General features: G+C 38.6%; 1 protein-coding gene across 1 annotated transcript in view; it reads left to right on the forward strand.

Moving 5' to 3' along the window:
- The window catches only part of tmem132e (transmembrane protein 132E), a gene marked incomplete at its 5' end in the record, with an annotated part of 92,662 nt that overhangs the window by 16,275 nt on the left and 55,485 nt on the right, over positions 1 to 20,902 (forward strand). The window contains 2 exons of the mRNA XM_034114137.1: positions 2,456 to 2,648; positions 14,896 to 15,039. Of these exons, the coding sequence (XP_033970028.1) occupies positions 2,456 to 2,648; positions 14,896 to 15,039 (337 nt within the window). The remainder of the gene's footprint in view (positions 1 to 2,455; positions 2,649 to 14,895; positions 15,040 to 20,902) is intronic.

Below are 20,902 nucleotides of genomic sequence, written 5' to 3' on the forward strand. Positions count from 1 at the left end.
CTTTATTCAAGGTTTGTTTTTACCATCTTTTCCCCACAGTTCAACATGTTCTGAAGCCATTGCAAAATCAACTTTAGTTAATAGAAACTTCTCAAACATTATTTCTAAGGTCTGGAATGATTGTTAGAGAATTTTGATTTTTTTACAACACTTGTTTGATGAGTTGAGAAGGCCATGTTTCGCCATTGATCCTCAGTAGATTATTCTGCTCTGTTTGAGGCTGTTAAAGATTTCCAATGCTTCAAAATTAAACAACTTTTTGCAGGAAGTTTAAAGCAGTGAGATTTCAAAGCCTGAGTTAATACACAGCTCCATGTTAAAGGTCAAGAAAACGAGATAAAAATACAAATGTGGTGTGTTGATTCATAAGTTGTTAGATTCGCATAATGCCAAATCCAGTTGCCTTCAAATCCTTTTTATTTTTGCAGAAGGAATCTTTTGTATTCAGGGTTTGTAACAGGACAGAATATAAAGGGATTAAGGCACTAAATGATTAAATTACAGTATGAGAGAAAGCTTCACATTGTAATATGCTTCAGCTTCTTCACCTTGACTTTATTTAGGTGTGAACCCAAAGCACTTATCATAATGGCTGGATGGCCAATTCATATTAACCAAAGCCACTGGATCGTCTCTTAACAGCTGTTTGCATCAAAACCTGAATATATAACTCCTACTTATTTTTCACAAGATGTGGGAAGTAGTGGAGTACAAATACTTCCTTACTTTACTTAGGTAAAGGTTTCTGGTATCAGTACTTTACTCCACTACCTATTTTCAGACAGCTTTTTACTTTGACTTCTTACATGTTGAACCCAAATACCTGTACTTTCTACTTCTTACATGTTGAACACAAATACCTGTACTTTCTACTTCTTACATGTTGAACACAAATACCTGTACTTTCTACTTCTTACATGTTGAACACAAATACCTGTACTTTCTACTTCTTACATTTTGAACCCAAATACCTGTACTTTCTACTTCTTACATGTTGAACACAAATACCTGTACTTTCTACTTCTTACATGTTGAACACAAATACCTGTACTTTCTACTTCTTACATGTTGAACACAAATACCTGTACTTTCTACTTCTTACATTTTGAACCCAAATACCTGTACTTTCTACTTCTCACATTTCCCAAACAGGCTGGTTCCTTTAGTTTGAATGTGTGTTTGGTGGCGTGATCATTATTATTTAGAGTCATTGCGTGCCTATTGATTTGAACACGATCCGTGTATCCATCATTTCCTGGTCTTCTCTAAAGAAGAGGGACCAATGAAAACGTTGTCATGTTGCCGTTGTTCAGCATGGAAACATTCATTAGCTAACAATGACATTATTGTTCTATTAATATAAAGGGAGGTCAGGTACTCTTTAAAACAGCTGCTAGTTATGGGTACTTTTTACTGAAGTACATTTCAAAGCCCTCTTTACTTTGACTTGAGTAAAGAAGTTTAGTCAGTACTTCTACTTTTACCAGAGTATTTTTAAACACGAGTATCTGTACTTCTACTTGAGTAAAGGATGTGTGTACTTCAACCATCTCTGGATTTCACATCAAGTAATGAAATGAGTAAAGAATGGTAACATTTCAGAAGGGAAGTGAGGCGTTCAGGCGTAAAGCTGAGAGTTGTAAACAGCACGCCGTGACCTTTCAGATCTGATGGTTAGCCGCCTTTTGTCTGTCAGTCTGAGATCTGCCGTCACTCTGAAGCAGCTCTTTGTGGACGGACTGAAATGTTATGATGGACATCTTTTCATCAATGAGTGTGACGGACAGCTTACAGGAGCTCTGCTGAATGCAAAACATCGATTAGTCTCCACCGGAGGCCAAAAGATAGATACAGGCTTTTATTTTAAAATTCTGTCTGGGCCCCTTCTTTGATATTGATTCATTGATCACACCACAAGTTGAAAGGACATCCAGCTCTTCTATCATTTCAGAATAAAGCCATGGTGTTATTTCTGAAGTTGATCATTTGCATATGAATGATTAGTTGCCGCCTTTATTTATTTTATTTTACGCTCCACAAATAGACATGTCTTCGGATATGCAGATGTGCGATACATTTTTTCATAAATAACAAATCGTGCAACACATCATCTGAAAATGTCAAGTTCATGTTGAAGCCTTAATGAATACATTATTTCAACCCAATAAATACTTTAAAAATAACTGCAGAACACAATGTTTTGACAGCTCACGAAATGTCATCTTTAATCATTAATAATTAAAAACGTTCTTTTCTTTATTATATTATAACTTTTCTTTCAACTTTAATACTTTTGTATGCTTCTACGTAACATTAAGCTGTCTTTGGCTCTTTTCTGCTGTAGAAACGTAAATGTCCCCTCTGTGGGACTAATACAGGTATTCTGATTCTGATATCTCTTGTTCATCATGAATATATTGCTGTATTTTAATGGTGTTTTGTGTCTTTTTCTAAGGGAGGTGCTGGGCAATGTGGAGGTGATGCAGCTGGACTTTGAGATGGAGAACTTCACCAGCCTCTCTGTGACTCGGAGGATAAACTGGAACATCGACTACAAGGGTCAGAGCCCCCCGCCCGAATCAGAGAAGGTGGTGACGGAGCTGACGGTGGTGCAGAGAGACATCCAGGCCATCATCCCTCTGGCCATGGTGAGTGGACAAAGATACATAGGGACCCAAAGATTTAAAGGTCACCTATTATGCAAAATCCACTTTGTCATGTCTCTTCTACATCAACATGTGTCCCCTCTTCTTCATGTCTCTTCTACATCAACATGTGTCCCCTCTTCTTCATGTCTCTTCTACATCAACATGTGTCCCCTCTTCTTCATGTCTCTTCTACATCAACATGTGTCCCCTCTTCTTCATGTCTCTTCTACATCAACATGTGTCCCCTCTTCTTCATGTCTCTTCTACATCAACATGTGTCCCCTCTTCTTCATGTCTCTTCTACATCAACATGTGTCCCCTCTTCTTCATGTCTCTTCTACATCAACATGTGTCCCCTCTTCTTCATGTCTCTTCTACATCAACATGTGTCCCCTCTTCTTCATGTCTCTTCTACATCAACATGTGTCCCCTCTTCTTCATGTCTCTTCTTCATCAACATGTGTCCCTCTTCTTCCATGTCTCTTCTACATCAACATGTGTCCCCTCTTCTTCATGTCTCTTCTACATCAACATGTGTCCCCTCTTCTTCATGTCTCTTCTACATCAACATGTGTCCCCTCTTCTTCATGTCTCTTCTACATCAACATGTGTCCCCTCTTCTTCATGTCTCTTCTACATCAACATGTGTCCCCTCTTCTTCATGTCTCTTCTACATCAACATGTGTCCCCTCTTCTTCATGTCTCTTCTACATCAACATGTGTCCCCTCTTCTTCATGTCTCTTCTACATCAACATGTGTCCCCTCTTCTTCATGTCTCTTCTACATCAACATGTGTCCCCTCTTCTTCATGTCTCTTCTTCATCAACATGTGTCCCCTCTTCTCCATGTCTCTTCTACATCAACATGTGTCCCCTCTTCTTCATGTCTCTTCTACATCAACATGTGTCCCCTCTTCTTCATGTCTCTTCTACATCAACATGTGTCCCCTCTTCTTCATGTCTCTTCTACATCAACATGTGTCCCCTCTTCTTCATGTCTCTTCTACATCAACATGTGTCCCCTCTTCTTCATGTCTCTTCTACATCAACATGTGTCCCCTCTTCTTCATGTCTCTTCTTCATCAACATGTGTCCCCTCTGTGTAAAGAGACTCTGAAAGTTTCAGGAACAAAGATTCTCTCTCTTTTTGATCCATTTCTATAAAAACCTGTCTGAAAATGAGCTGATCAGATTTTGGCCACTTTATGATGTCATAACGATGTTTTGGCTTGGTAACCATTAGCCAATCAGCAACCAAGGTAACCCCCCCCCCCCACCTTATCACCTGAATCTCCTCCTAGAGCACCATTGAGTTCTTTGCAACCAAATCTCTCTCAGAGGGGCGTGGGGAGGGGCTCCTTATTTTCATCTAAAGTAACAGACAGAGAATCAGCACTTTGGAAACAGGGCTGAAACAGAGGGGATTATGGGTAATGCTGCAATGATCTGTTTGGTGTTTCAGCCAATCAGAGACATGTTCTGTATATATCTGAGACCTGTAATATATTGATGAAAAACAGTATAATAGGGGACCTTTAAATGTTTAATTGTCATATGCACAATAGCTACAGTACAGTTGTTAGCAATGAATGATGTGTCTTGATATCTGTCTATGTTGATGTTACAAATGGAGCTGCTGTGATGCAAGTCAAATGTCAGACTTGATCTGACCATTAAAGTATTATCTTATCTTAATGAAACTCTTAAGTCCCAGGCTCCTCCATTAGGACAACATACAATATACTTAAAATGTAAAAAGAAAGAGGAATAAAATAGTGCAAGTGATACAACGGTGCAGGAGGATTAGGTTACCTACTGTATGTCCATGTGTCTGAAGAAAGACAACACCTTGATTTTTTATATTTTAGGAAAGTTAGAGTGAGTTTGCATGTTGTTTAATCGAGTGTGCAGTGGAGGGAACACAGAGATGTTAGCCTTTGCAGACACAACAACCTATATAACACACTACAGGAAATGGAAACTCCAAAAAGCAGAATAAGGCCTCTTTAAAGCGTGCTTGGTGAGGCTGGATCCCAAACCTATGGATCAGTTCAGGACATCCGGAAAAGTGTCCTGTGCTGCAAACCGTGTTTCTCATAATCAGAGATCTGTGTGATCTTCAGCGTTATGTAATCCCATAATGATGCTTCCACTTCTTAAAGCCCAGGCAGCAGAATCTCTCTTTGCATCAGGAATCCTTTAAAGCACCGCTTCAGCTTTACTAAAACTGCATATGTTAATATATCTTTCTTTCTTTCTTCACTAAGGTAAGTAAATATCATGAACAGAGCGGCCGACATAATGCAGACAGATGGTCATTAAATGTAAATCTAATCAACATCTACACTCGTTAAGCAAGGCAACCACTCCTGGAACAATTAGCTATCTATTACTCTTTTCATTTGGGCTCTTCTCCTTGTCGTGAGAAAGGTGCAATTAAGTGAAGGTAGTAAAGATAGATAACGGGAGCAAAGGGAGATCAATCAAGGCTGTGCTAAATATCTCCAGCTATACTGTGATCAGAGGAGGGAGGTAGTGGAGTACAAATACTTTGTTACTGTACTTAAGTACATTTTCTAGTATCAGTACTTTACTCCACTTCTTATTTTTCTGACGACTTTTTACTTTGACTTCTTACATTTTGAACACAAATACCTGTACTTTCTACTTCTTACATTTTGAACACAAATACCTGTACTTTCTACTTCTTACACTTTGAACACAAATACCTGTACTTTCTACTTCTTACATTTTGAACACAAATACCTGTACTTTCTACTTCTTACATTTTGAACCCAAATACCTGTACTTTCTACTTCTTACACTTTGAACACAAATACCTGTACTTTCTACTTCTTACACTTTGAACCCAAATACCTGTACTTTCTACTTCTTACACTTTGAACACAAATACCTGTACTTTCTACTTCTTACATGTTGAACACAAATACCTGTACTTTCTACTTCTTACATGTTGAACACAAATACCTGTACTTTCTACTTCTTACATGTTGAACACAAATACCTGTACTTTCTACTTCTCACATTTCCCAAACAGGCTGGTTCCTTTAGTTTGAATGTGTGTTTGGTGGCGTGATCATTATTATTTAGAGTCATTGCGTGCCTATTGATTTGAACACGATCCGTGTATCCATCATTTCCTGGTCTTCTCTAAAGAAGAGGGACCAATGAAAACGTTGTCATGTTGCCGTTGTTCAGCATGGAAACATTCATTAGCTAACAATGACATTATTGTTCTATTAATATAAAGGGAGGTCAGGTACTCTTTAAAACAGCTGCTAGTTATGGGTACTTTTTACTGAAGTACATTTCAAAGCCCTCTTTACTTTTACTTGAGTAAAGAAGTTTAGTCAGTACTTCTACTTTTACCAGAGTATTTTTAAACACGAGTATCTGTACTTCTACTCGAGTAAAGGATGTGTGTACTTTGCCCTCTCTGACTGCATGTTTTAGTGAATGCAGGTGGCGTGTAGGAGTAAATATCGTGTAGGAGTAAATATCGTGTAGGAGTAAATATCCAGCAGAAGGTTGTTGTTGTTTTTCTGATGACCGCACTTCTAAAGATAGACTTTAACAACAGAGAGGTGTTAAGTCAGTCGGCGTTCATCATCATCTATTTTCTTAATTAACAAATGTTCTTTACCTAAAGCTCCATTAAATAAACTTGTGCTGCCGTGGTGACTTTGTGTTTTCGGCACATCTGCTGCAACATACGGCTCGCTTCAGATCCCCGGTGCCCTTCAAATGTGGGATTAGCAAAGCATCTTGTACCCAGATGTGATTAGCTGCGTTGCAAAATTACATTTCTGCTTGTGTGACTTTGCCTTGTTAGATTTGCATTTTTGAGGCAGGATGGCAGGACATAGTGGTGCCTTTTTTTTTTTTTAAAGAAGCATGCCACCTCTGCACTCTACAGTAGTTGGTAGTTAGATTTCAGGGTAAATGGTTTTGTAGTTGTATAATTGTAATGCTTTTAAGATATTTTGTAAAAAAATGGGACAGGTTGTGTTATCATGTCCAATATTTTAGTTGACAGAAAGTTAATATCTGTAATATGTTCAGATAGTTTAGACAGAAATAATTGTTATTTAATCTAATAAACCTTTGGAAAGGGTTGAGGACAAACTCGGATAACACAAACTTTAAACAAATAAAGTACTTTTACAGTTTTTTGCATTGTTATTATTTTGAATTTAGATTCTCAAGATATTTCAAGCACTTTAGTCGTTTTTTTTATGGCTACATTTGTTTTGAAATAGCAATGAAGAAGAAGGAGAAGATCAATCTGGAAAGTGTTCACACCCTGGGAGTTATTCTAGTTAGACCATCCAGTAGCAATGACATGTTTTAATGATATTTATTGTCACAATTCACTTCAAACCCAAATTTGAGACCTTCTGATATCCTTTAGCCGATCATTCCTCTTCCTAAATTGTCAGAAAAGCAAAACAAGAGAGGAATCTGAGTCAGACTAACCCCTAAAAACGTTAATCTTGAAGCAACACTTATTGATTTTCCCACCTGTGGTCGCTTCGAGAGAGACGACAGTTTAATCCATCATTTGAGTTGTGTCGACTAATTGGATTGTAAATGATATCAAAACAAAAAGTGGACGTCCCCCCCCCTCCCCCAGCAGAAGAAGTGGCAGTTAAACAATGGTAACAGGCCATTAGACATGATTGATGAAGTGAAAACAGTGTGTGTTATCAGAGCAAACACAGCAGACCATCTTCATCATCATGGCAGCTTGTTGAGAGGCTTAATGGGATTGTGTGTGGTGTGTGATGAACAATCAGAAAGTTCAGATACGACTTCACTCAGCCTCCCAACACCAGTTTAGATCAAAGTGAAATCATAATCAGTCTGAGGAGCATCACGTTGAAGTTACTTAAGGATACAATTGGGAAAATAGCAGGAAGCCTTTTTTCATCATTCATTTTGGTAATATTGGTAAAGAATCTTCACTAGATAATCTGATCCTAGTGTCATTTTTTAAACTGGCAGCTTTTATTGAGTTTTTTGGTTCAAAGCTTTATCTTTTCTGACATTACCCTTCAATAAATGTGGTCAAAAATGTAATTTATGAAGCTGTAAGTGTTGTTAGAATGCACTTTGTTTTTTTAACATTTATATTTTATTAGACACATAAGGACATAAGGACAAGGACATAGCTCACACACATCACAAACAGGACAGGACAAGAACATGAATGGTGGGGGGTACAACAAATGTATAATAGATAAATAAATAAGTAAATAGTCAAATAAATATATATATCCACACATATATACACACACATAAACATTTCTCCCTTTTCTGATTAATTCACCTATTCATCCATTTCCCATTTAATTTCACTTCTTTCATTATTATTACCATTATTTTTCTGTTTCTTCATAGCTTATTTATTTATATTTATGTATTAATATTATTATAATTAGTTATTGTTGGCAGCCGAGATGGTTTGAGTCCAGGAAAGCCCTTATCTTATCCCAAAGCCTGTTGTCTGGCTTAACCAAATATAACAGGGAGAAAGCAGCTTCTTCCATACTTCAGATGTTTAGGAAGTCCTCCAGCCATCTATTGAAATTGAAGCAGTTGGGCTTTCTGACTTTCCAGTTCATAAGAACGAGGCGTTTAGTTGAAAGGCATGCTAGGGCTATCAGTTTACTTGCACATTTTGATTTTATGCCATTGAGCGGGGATCCCAGCATGTAGCTGGAGTTAAGAGTATCTCTACGTCCCAAAGAGATTTTACAACCGGACAAGACCAAAGATAATGTAAAAGGGTACCCACTTCCGCACAACCATGCCAGCATAGGCCCGAGAGTCTTTGATCCATCTTTCAGAATGCACTTTTAATGGAGAGCATTACTGTGCAAAGCATCACCTTTTTGACAGCGTTAAAAATATTACTTTTGAAAGTCTTATCACCAACAAGTATGAACCGTAGTGGGATATTTTCTTAGATATAAACGTCTTTTTGAATGTCAAATGTTCTTTTTCTAAAACTGTTGACTTTTAAACTTTTAAAATACAATGAAATGTTTGGATCACAAAGTCCAAAACAGTCATGCGCAGCCACTTTTGGAATCTTAATCTAAATATATTACAGTATTTTTACCTCAGTGTAGCCAAATGTCCATATTCACCTTTGAGGAAACTCAACAAAATGAAAAGACATGGAATTTGAATGTGAACGTTTGAATCAAGATTTGAAGCTCTGAACTATTCGACAACCCCCTAAAAAAACGAATACTGACAGTCAGTGTTTTGTGCTTTCCTTATTTACAGTTGTTTTTTGCAGTTATGTTTTTCCTCTCCTGCATATTTTGCTTCAAAAACCCCTGAGGCTACTTTAGTGGGATGTGAATAATCTAATGATTGATATCTTAAATGTGAGAAATGTATTAAATAACAGCTGTCACTGCTGTTGGAGTTTAGTTTCTACTCTACCCTGCAGCAAATGCTTATCTCTTTGTTAAGACATGATGTTTTTACGTTTAAAACCAGCAAGAACATGGCCACTGTGTATTCATACATCAAGTTATCCGTCTCAAGGGCTTGTTCTGAGCCTGTCTGCTCCACTCAGGTCAAGATCTAAAGCGTTTTGCACAAGAAGGAACCAGGTTGAAGGAAAATGACAGTGTAACATACAGTAATGCCTCTCATCCTTGGACTCTTTTTTGTGCCTTAGCCATTTTAAGGTTAGCAGTGGATGCAAACAATTCAGCTCCTTTCACATGGTGCCATACACCCACTGAGAGCTGGAAGAACAGATCAGCACTCTCAGAAAAACGCTGAGATAAAGAGGTGGGAGGTTGTTCTGTCTCAACATACAAGCAGGATGCATTAAAGGCACGGAGATGAAGGGTTAGGGAGGATCGCCGCAGTCATTTCTGACCGTTAACAGTAAGGAAAAAGCCGGTAAATGGACAGTAAAAAGATCGGAGAAGGTTTTATGGTCTGTAGATTGTGCAGCTCCAGTTGACCTGGAGAAAAAGAGCAAGAGAAGAGTGTTATTACCGCGATGTGAGAGGAGAAACAATTCCAGGACAGCGAGGTTTAAATCAACCCTGAGGCTTGTCACATAGTTTAGGCCACTGTTAACACAACACCCTCTTTCCCAGGACATCCTTTTCACTTTAAGAGAGGAGCGCTGAAGAGGCGAGAAAACAGGAAGCAGGAGCTGTTATTTCAGATTTCCCCGACTCCATTAGCTGCTCTGCGCCGCGGCGGCTACCAGATGTTAAATAAAAAATGATGCTTCGTGTTGCACAAAGCCCGGAGCTGCACACATCACATTTTTATATGTTTATCTTTGCGTATTCGTAAAGATACGCATGGCAACATGTAGTGTTTACATTATTCAAAGGCAGGGGGGAATGGTGCAGATTTAACATGAGCATTTAACCTCACATTAACCGCCTTAAGTTACCTCGCCTCAATAAAAACGTGATGCCAACCAGGCTCCATAGTGATGGACTATATATAATGGGAGGACAGTCAACATAAACACCTTAGTATAAGTCTTTAATCTAACCACATCGTTTGGACAAAAAAGGAAATCATTATTTATATAAAACCCTGAGAAGGCGTAAAGACTGCTTAACTAAGATTACATAAAGATACACACATTCACAATCATTTCAAATAAACACAGCCTGGCATCAACAACGATATAGTCTTTACATAAATTATGTATTTTTAAATAAATTCCTTGTTGAATTTTATGTTATGTCATACATTTGATGAGAATCACTAAACATTTAATGTATATTTTAACAGATAAATACATATATATTTATTTATAATTATATGTTTTTCCTTAAAGGTGGGGTAGGTAATTCACTTCAGAAACACTTTTTGTTATATTCCATGGAATGCTCTTAAAGGTGGGGTAGGTAATTTTGGAGAAACCGGCTCGAGTGCGCTAGAATTTGAAAATACACAGCTGGAAAAAATCTGCCACTTCCTTACAGAGCCCCTCCTCCAACACACACGAACGTGCACATGACCAATGAGGGCACGAGATAAGTTTGTGCACAGATGGAAGGCTGACAGGCAGGTAGGCCATCCAGTCACTTTAGCCGGACCGGCTCAGATGATTGGTCGTACTTTTTACAGTACTACAGCTTCCACAGATGACATTTTATTATGTATTTATTGTCAAAGCATTTAATATATCCATTGCTATCGGGATGTTAAGAGCATTCCATGGAATATAACAAGTGTTTCTGAAATAAATGACATACCCCACCTTTAACATCCCTGCTACCTTTTGTGTGTGTTGACTCATTTAATTGAGTTACAGCGTATGAGTTTTACAGGTTATAGAACAGGTTATTTAATAACTGTTTTGCAGTTTGGTAGAGAGCGTGGTAATTAAGAGGAACAATAGCTCTGTGAGGAGTTTTTGTTCCGAGATACATTCAGGTAAGCATAATTAGTGCCTCCACAGCAGCACACGTGTAATTATAAAGTGTGTTGTGTAGTGTAATGCCAAACAGATGCCAAAACAGGAAGTGGAGCCCAGGGAAGATGTCTTTCAATTAGGATCCCGCCCCAGAGTCCAGTCAATTATTCCTCACAGGTCTGCTGGGCTTAGCTTCACGTACATTGGCCATGTTTCATAAACCAGATAGATGGATGGATGGATAGATGGATGGATGGATGGATGGATAGATGGATAGATGGATAGACGGATAGACGGATAGACGGATGGACAGATGGATGGATAGATGGATAGACGGATAGATGGATAGACGGATAGACGGATAGATGGATGGATGGATAGATGGATAGATGGATAGATGGATAGACGGATAGACGGATAGACAGATGGATGGATAGATGGATGGATGGATAGATGGATAGACGGATGGATGGATAGATAGATGGATAGATGGATAGACGGATAGATGGATAGACGGATAGACGGATAGATGGATGGATAGATGGATAGATGGATAGATGGATAGACGGATAGACGGATGGATAGATAGATGGATAGACGGATAGATGGATGGATGGATAGATGGATAGACGGATAGACGGATAGACAGATGGATGGATAGATGGATGGATAGATAGATGGATAGACGGATAGATGGATGGATGGATAGATGGATGGATGGATAGATGGATAGACAGATGGATAGATGGATAGATGGATAGACGGATAGATGGATGGATGGATAGACGGATAGACGGATAGACAGATGGATGGATAGATGGATGGATAGATAGATGGATAGACGGATAGATGGATGGATGGATAGATGGATAGACGAATAGACGGATAGACAGATGGATGGATAGATGGATGGATAGATAGATGGATAGACGGATAGATGGATGGATGGATAGATGGATGGATGGATAGATGGATAGACAGATGGATAGATGGATAGATGGATAGACGGATAGATGGATAGATGGATAGATGGATAGATGGATAGACAGATGGATAGATGGATAGATGGATAGATGGATAGACGGATAGACGGATAGGCGGATAGACGGAAAGACGGATAGACGGATGGATAGATGGATAGATGGATAGATGGGTAGATACTTTATTGAACCCAATTTGGGACATTTTTGCATTGCAGCAGCATAACAAACACAAGGCGATATACACAAGAGAAATTAAGATATAGATAGATTAGATCATAGGGTATAAGTTAGAATAAATCAAATTGCTTCTTTAATGATAAAAAACCAACGTTCTGACGGATGTGATTGGCATCAAGGACATCTTTAAGCCTTTGAAAATGGTCTGAAATATCAAAGTATATAGATTGTTTTAAAGCAACAAAAAGGGGCCTTGTTCTGCTCTGATTTTGACTTACTAAAAGAAGCTCTGTGGTTAAGATAGAGGTTTAAAAAGCCTTACAAATGCTCCAGAAGATACAAGGCCTAAAGTCTCGGGAAGATCCTTCAGTGTGAAATAAGATGAAGAATTAAAAACTGATACGGATAAAAGTTACTGTCCCCATTTATCTGAAAGTAGCTGCATATTTGACTCATTGATGCCTTCAATATGTCATCCCGATCTTTTTTTCTAAATAAGTACAAGCTTATTTCTCTAATTGGTGGAAGCGAGGGATATATAACTGAGTGGTTTAGAGAGTTTTTATGTTCTTATGCTGTTTTTTGCTAAACATTACTTGGGATTTCAACAGTTACTGCTGCAGTGTGAAGGAGAGTATTGAGTACATACAAGAAGTCGATTTCTGAGTCTATTTATTGGTTTGTCTTAAGCCTAAACAGAAGTCCATTAACAAATAAATGCCTGAAAAATCGGCGACCGTAAAATACCCTAATGGGAAAATGGTTCAAACTAAAAACTGTTTTCTGAGTGGAGTATTTAGCAGCAAAAAACAGTAATATAAATGATAAAATAAGGTGCTTTCAGTGTGACGTTAACATGCATGGTTGAGCCAGAATTAGGATTGGAAAAGAACATTCTGGCTATTTTATTTGTCATACTTCCTTTCATAAACATTAAAGTTTACTCTTAATCATAGTGACAGAAACACTTCCTGCAGCATTTTCCGGAGTTGCAGTGTACATATTTGATAAGAGCATCCATCTGTTCTAAACTTCCTAAAAAACCTGTCTTCAAGTCAAATTTCCACTTACTTTTCCTCGTCTTATAGCACATGGAGTTTGCATCAGATCCTGGGGAACAGTACAGTAAATGTCACGTCTTTCATGCGGTTTGAACTTTAAAGCTTGATGCTGTGATTTACCGAGTCGGTCCACACTCAAAAAATGAGTTTCCTGGAATAATTTTAAGGCTAAGATTATCTTCAAATTATGTCACTTCCAGATGCTCAGTGAAATGAAAATGTCAGTTGATGAAATGCAATGAAAGAGTGAAATTAGTTCAGTTCACCTGTGCGGCCCAGCAGCTCCGATGGAGAAGGTTTTAAATGTGGACATCAGTAATGGTGATGAAATAACAAGGAACATTACCGACTACCTCTCACTGTTTTATGAATATTTAACAAAGAGAGGTCATTTAAGTGTTTAAGCTACACTTCATCTTGTAGAGTTGATTTAAAAATCCCTCTGCTGGTATACAAAGCTCTCTTATTTCACTGAGTTTCTATTATTTTATTTCCCTGTGCAAGCCTCAAACAACCTCAGCAAGACCTCAACAGTAGGTTTTTAAAATACACCAAAAGTCCCGAAAATCAAATTGGAGAAAAGGGTTTTATCCACTATGCTCTGAAAATGTGTAACACCACACCAGAAAATATGAGGGGGGAAAACTAGTTTAAACAATGCACTAATTTAATTGTTATGATTATTGTGATTATTATTATTATTATTATTATTATTATTATTATTATTATTATAATTATTATTATTTATTAATTTAAATTGTTTTCATCGTTTTATTCATATTCCTTTATTCATTGGGTCTTATTTAATTTTTCACTTTAATATTATTATTATTATTACAATCTTATTTTATTATTATTCCTTGCTCTATACATTTTTTTAATTATTTTATAGTATTTGTTAATTTTGTCCTATTTTTTTCACTTTCACTGAATGGGTTATCTGTATATATATATATATACGGAGTGTCTATTTGCACCCGGGTGTAAATAGACACACGGCAGCTATTCGGCTATTTACGCCCACCCCAAAAAACGTCTCATAACTTCTTTCCGACTGTTGTGGCAGATTAATTAACCCCCTTTCATCAGGGGGTCTGTGGGACATGTATTACCTTACAGCCATGTTCACAATATAGCACAGGTGTTTTTTGTCCCTGATGTTCAGGTAACCTTACCAAGCAATCGTAGAAAGAGCAAGAAGAGATGCATACAGTACAACACCCGGGTGTAAATAGCTACAGTGCTTAAGATAAGAAGTGCCTTAGACGCAGCAGCACAAGGGAATGAAGTTATCAAAGAAACATTTCCATATATACCTATACATCCAAAACAGTATCTAATGTGTAGCCCGGGTGCAAATAGAATTGTTAGCTACTGACACCCGGGTGTTAATAGCATCTGCCATATATATCTATATCTATGTCATGTCATAATGCTGCGTGTGTGCTAAAAGGTTTTAGCGTTTAACTTGAATGTAATGTCTTATCTACCGTTTATCTTTTGTAGATAACATATTGTTGAAGCACTTTGAGCTTCAACATTCTGTGTGTGAAAAGTGCTTTTATAAATATATATTTCTCTCTCCATAGGACACTGAAATCATCAACACAGCGATTCTGACCGGACGCACAGTGGCTATTCCTGTCAAGATGGTCTCCATAGAGATGAATGGAGCCGTCACTGACGTCTCTGCCTTTGTGCAGTGCAAGTCCTCCAATGAAGACATTGTTAAGGTACAGTAAACCTGATTTCCTCCATCTCTGTATCTGGGATAAGATGTCAATTTAGACAGAAGTAATCCCCTTACTCTCGCAGTAATACTGGAGAGTGGCCCAGCAGCAGGCACAATATCAGAGAAGCATAAAAGCTTTATTGTGGGTCGCTCCATATGTACTCATGATTTGATTATTCCCTTATGCCTCGGACAAAATCAATGGATGTTCATAAAAGTCTACTGATAAATCAATATGGTTACAGGGAGGCAGTAAGAGCAGCCTTTTTGAAAAGAGCTCACCTGCTGCTTGTCAAGGAGACACTTAGGCTCTGGTCGAATTGTCAAAAAAATCAGATCCTACGTCTTTTCCAAATTACTTTTCCTTAACCTCAGAGGGGTTACGGAACGATGTGAAGGAGAACTCATAAGGACTTAGGAAAAGAGACTACATTTACTCTATTAACATGATTCTGCTGTGTTCAGACTCAAGTCATGTGTGTGATGCCACATTCAGGACCTTCAATGTCCTTTTTTTAAAACAGAAGACCGTAGCTAGAAGCTGCAGCTAGACTGCAGAAGTATTAGTTTTTTGTTTTTGAGGATGGAACAATTTCACACACAGATATAGGGAGGCTAGACCTATACATATTATGGTTTATAATTTCATGTCAAGACGAAGAAGAAGAAAAAGATGGCTGAACTGTTCAGTGTCGATCCTGTGGAGATGGAGGTTATAAATCTCCAAAATCATGTTCAACTTAAGTCTCAGCAAAACTCACAACATTTCTGGAGCCTTGTAGACCCAGAAAACGATAAGAACATTCACCAAGCAGCACTGAACATGTCTGCTTTATTTGGCTCTTCATACTTTGTGAAGCAGCTTTTTCTGACATGAATGAAATCTAAATCCAAATTGAGCAAAATGAGGCATGGCTAAAATGCATGATCTGTTTGGTATTTTGAAAATTAGAGAGAACTCTATTAGAGTGAACCTAAGTGGGTCCAGCAGACCCCTCTATGGTGGACTCCATGCAGCGCCATTCATCTCGCTAACTGTGAAAAAGAGTGAATGCACTTATTTTACACATGTGCCATAAGATGCTTGTCAGGTGGTGATTCAGGCGATGTATTTATTACTTTGTGGGCCATAATAAGAAGTGAAATGTTTTTCTCTTTTCTCTTGGACCTTGATGTGAAGTAAAGATTTGTTATAAGCTTTGGGTATTGCAATTTCACACGTGTACAAAAGTAGCTTAATTCAACTGATGAGGGCTATGTGAATAAATGTAAGTGATGTGATGCAAGTAGCTCTTGGCCACTTTCATTTTTTCAAAGTAGCTCTCAGATGAAGAAAGGTTGGAGACCCCTGATCTAGAGAAATCAAACTGCTCTTATCATGGCTGACACTTCCTGTTCATTTCCCTCTGTTTTAAACCTTCTTAAACTCAAATGATTCAACCGCTCCCTCTCCTCTCAGAGATCTGCTCACCTGACGTGACGCAGTGTAAATCCCAGCATCTCTTGTTCCTCTTTAAGTGCGACGCAGATTTGACACGAGTACTTCAGGTTCCTGGGAACAATCACCGCTCGGGCTCGCAGGGAATCCAAGCTGAGATGCAATATGAAGTGTCGTCGGTTGATTAAATAAATTAAAATGGGATCACAACAACTTGCAGCGCACATTAGAGACTGTGATTACACCCTTATTATTTTCTCCTGTCAATTACAGTCACAATAGATTGCACTATATGCACAGTGTATAATTGTATAAGCAGTACAGTGAAGTGTTGCCGTGTGGTCCGCTCGTTTGATCAAATTTAAAAGTGATGTCCTCAGACAACAATCTATAATGATACTACAACAATTACCTTTTCTTATATGGCTATTTATAGAAGCAGGGATCTTTTTGAAATGCATATCAAGAAGACCTTACAACAATAGAAGTAGCATTACAAATAGAATAACGAATGGTTTGCAGGTTCATGGTTCAGATAAAAGAAATGTCATTAACCCTAAACTGAAAATCTATTTAATGGATAGTTTTTATGAACAAAATGGTAACTGAAATTTGAAAGCAGTTGCAGCAAATCTTAGTTTAACCATTTAATTATTGTTTGGTAAAGATGTCCTCTCCCAATAAAGTTATTACTCGTTATATAATCAACAAAATTAGGAAAATATACACTTTTCTTTTGTGCATATAATGATAATTCATGATTATCCCCAAGTGAAGGAGTTCAAGTATCTCGGGGTCTTGTTCTCGAGTGAGGGAACAATAGAGCGTGAGCCAGAAGGCAAAGCTCTCTGTCTACCGGGCCATTCTCCTCCCTACCCTCACCTATGGTCATGAAGGATGGGCCATGACCGAAAGAACGAGATCTCGGATACAAGCGGCCGAGATGGGTTTTCTCCGCAGGGTGGCTGGCGTCTCCCTTAGGGATAAGGGGAGAGGTTCAGTCATCCGGGAGGGACTCTGAGTTGAACCGCCAGTTGAGGTGGTTCGGGCACCTAGTAAGGATGCCACCTGGGTGCCTCCCTAGGGAAGTATTCCAGGCACGTCCAGCTGGGAGGAGACCGAGGGGTAGACCTAGGACCAGGTGGAGGGATTATATCTCTTCGCTGGCCTGGGAGCGCCTTGGGACCCCCCAGTCAGAGCAGGTTGATGAGGGGAAAGGAACGTTTGGGGCTCTCTGCTGGAACTGATACCTCCACGACCAGACCACGGATAAGAGGGAGAAGATGGATGGATGGATGGATGGATGGATGGATCTTGATAGTTTTATGAACAAATAGATTGCCAGACCCCAAAGTAAATGCAAGTGTAGTAAAGTAGTAGTAGTAAATGTATTAGAAGGGGATCTATTGAATAGGCAAACCATACATTTCTCCATGCTATCTGAGTATGTTTCCCTACAAAACCAAACGTAATGTATAGATTTTTACTCAAATATCCTCTTGGGAAAGTGTTTCCATGGTTAGTCTTTAAATGTAAAACTATAATTGGTACCTTAAGCAGTTAAGGTTAAGGTTTTCTTCTTAAAGGTGTCTAACGTATCCTAACAACTCTTTCCATCATCACTTTATCCGTGACGTTCACTGGTTGTTGGACACGAGCGTTTGCTGCACAAAGGCAGCCGGATGAAGGAGGAAGTTAAGTGTGTATTGTTCCCGCTGTCTTACACACACTTTCTAATTACCAGGAGGGTGACGCTAACTGTCTGAGCATGAATTATGTGAACAAATAAACTCTGCGTTCAGCAACAAGGACCTGCAGAGTGTTTTAACCTAGGGACTCTCATAGCTGTATTCTTCTTGAAGTAGTCTATACTTCTCCAACTCTGTCTCCTTGTCATGTAAAGGTCATGCAGCTCTTGGAAACTTTAAATACAGTAGCAGCTGCATGTTAATACTCTGCGCCGGGGAACAGCCGTCGGGAGAGAAGGACGGACGTGACTTGCAGCGTGATCAACTCTGACTTCTTAGGCTCGTCTCGTAATAATAACAGAAATCCTTAAATTCAACAGATGAATACATCATATTTGAATAATGTCAAATCCACTCTGTTATAAAGCCTATTCAGATTTAAATTACTTTGCATTTGCATAAAGTGTGTCCTTGGCACCGGCCTATAAGACATCACTCACCATGAACAGCAATACACACATGACGCACGACAATATTGCATCTTAAAGAGGACATATTATTCACATTTTCTGACGTGTCTCCATGCTGTAATGTTCACCCTCTGTCTGAAACCAGAGCCCAGTCTGCTCTGATTGGTTAGCTGTGTGTGTGTGTGTGTGTGTGTGTGTGTGTGTGTGTGTGTGTGTGTGTGTGTGTGTGTGTGTGTGTGTGTGTGTGTGTGTGTGTGTGTGTGTGTGTGTGTGTGTGTGTGTGTGTGTGTGTGTGTGTGTGTGTGTGTGTGTGTGTGTGTGTGTGTGTGTGTGTGTGTGTGTGTGTGTGTGTGTGTTAGGCTCCCTATACACCCTGGGAGAGGATGGAGAAGCGTGTCTCAGGGGGAAGGGAGGACTTGCCGGCCATCATAAGCAGAAACCTCCATCCCACACACACACACACACACACACACACACACACACACAAATGGGGAAGTCTCAAGTTAATAGAATATGTGGTGGGTAAAATATTTACCATATTGATGTGTTGTGTCTTGCAAGACGTATTCATTTTGCAAAACATATCTTAAAGGCCGGTTCCTCTAAATGAGTTTACACCAGGAATCTCACCACATTTGTATTTCTATATTTATTCTTAAGATTATTACAAAGGTGTTTGTTCATATATCGTTAGGCTGATGTGTGTCATGTAATCCTAAAAAACATGGAAGGTAAGATATGTATTCGGCTTTTGACAGCATTAACAAAGAGATATCTCTCTGTAAAAACCTTTAGTGCTAATATGTCAACAAAATAATACACTATTTATTAAGATGATGATAATAATAATAATAATAGATTACATTTGTATAGCGCCTTTCAAGGGACGGCCGCTTTACATGGTGAACAAACAAACAAAAGTGCCTGATATGCATGTTTAAACATCAGATTTCAGAACATTTGCAATACAGAACAGTGGGGTGTGGTTAAAGTTGTGGAGAGGAACAGGTGTTGCTTTGGGACGGCTTGCCTCAGCACGTCGTTGATCATTTTTCATTATCCATTAAAGACAGGTCGCTGGGCCATGTGATATTGAGTGGGCTCGCTCCAGTGCACCTGCCATTGAACAATCCAGATCATTTAAAATGAGCCCTTCAGGCGCAGGAAATACTCCAGTCATGACAGTTCAATGAAACGTCCCTAGAATACTGAAGTACACTACAAAAACTTGAAATCTTGCCAAGTATATTTGTCTAATATCTAGTCAGAATATATCTTTACACCTGATATAAGACATAATAACTTCAGAAGTAACACTGCAGTGAGATATCAGGTCTTGTTTTTAGACAATGCATCATCTTGTTAAAGGTCACCTATCATGCTATTTGTAGGCAATAGCATAGGTCTCAGATATATACAAATATATAAAAAACATGTCTATGAAGTGTTTTGCTCAACATACCAAACAGATCACCCATTCTAGCCATGCCTCATATCCCTCTATTTCACTTCCTGTTTCAAAAGTGCTGATTTTATTTATAAAGCTTTAAGAAAAACAAATTGATTAAAAAAAGAGGGGCGGAGCTTATGCCTGACATGCGGGAGATGCTACCGGCAGATACTGTCTAAACTAAATGCTGCCGTGATGAAACGCCATATCATGGATTATCAAGGATTCTTTCTGAAACAGTATGGAGCTCAAAGGCTTTCTCTCTTGCCGGTTATACCACAAGGTGAGTTCCTTTTTATTTCCTGCTTCTTCACACACATGCTCCAGTACAGGTTAGCTCTGAGTGTTAGCAATGCTAATGTAAACACAGACCATATTACGTCCAAAACAGTCGGGCATTGTTTCTGATAGCAACGTTTCTGATAGTGCTGTGGGTACGTTGCCGATTTGACGTCATATCGGACGCTAATCTGGATCAGCTCCGTTGTTCCCCCGTTTTTAGAGATTTGGGTACGGAGGAAAAGAGAGAGGGTTTTATTTTCTGACGCTGCGTGAGTTCCCCGACACACCGGGGACACATATTTATGTATAAAAGACATCAAAAAGTGCATTTTGCATTATACTGTAGGTCCCCTTTAAGTCAAAAAATCGTATTTTGAGTTGTATCTCAGATGAAACACATATTTTTTTACATATTTATTAGAAAATCACCATTTAACATCAGAAAACAGAAAACTTTTGGCTTATATTGAAACACAACATGTCCTGATTCTGGTCAAATATAGTTCAAAATGAGTTCTCCCAGCTAACTACAAGAT

The sequence above is a fragment of the Trematomus bernacchii genome, unplaced genomic scaffold (assembly GCF_902827165.1).
Source record: "Trematomus bernacchii unplaced genomic scaffold, fTreBer1.1, whole genome shotgun sequence".
Classification (NCBI taxonomy): Eukaryota; Metazoa; Chordata; class Actinopteri; order Perciformes; family Nototheniidae; genus Trematomus; species Trematomus bernacchii.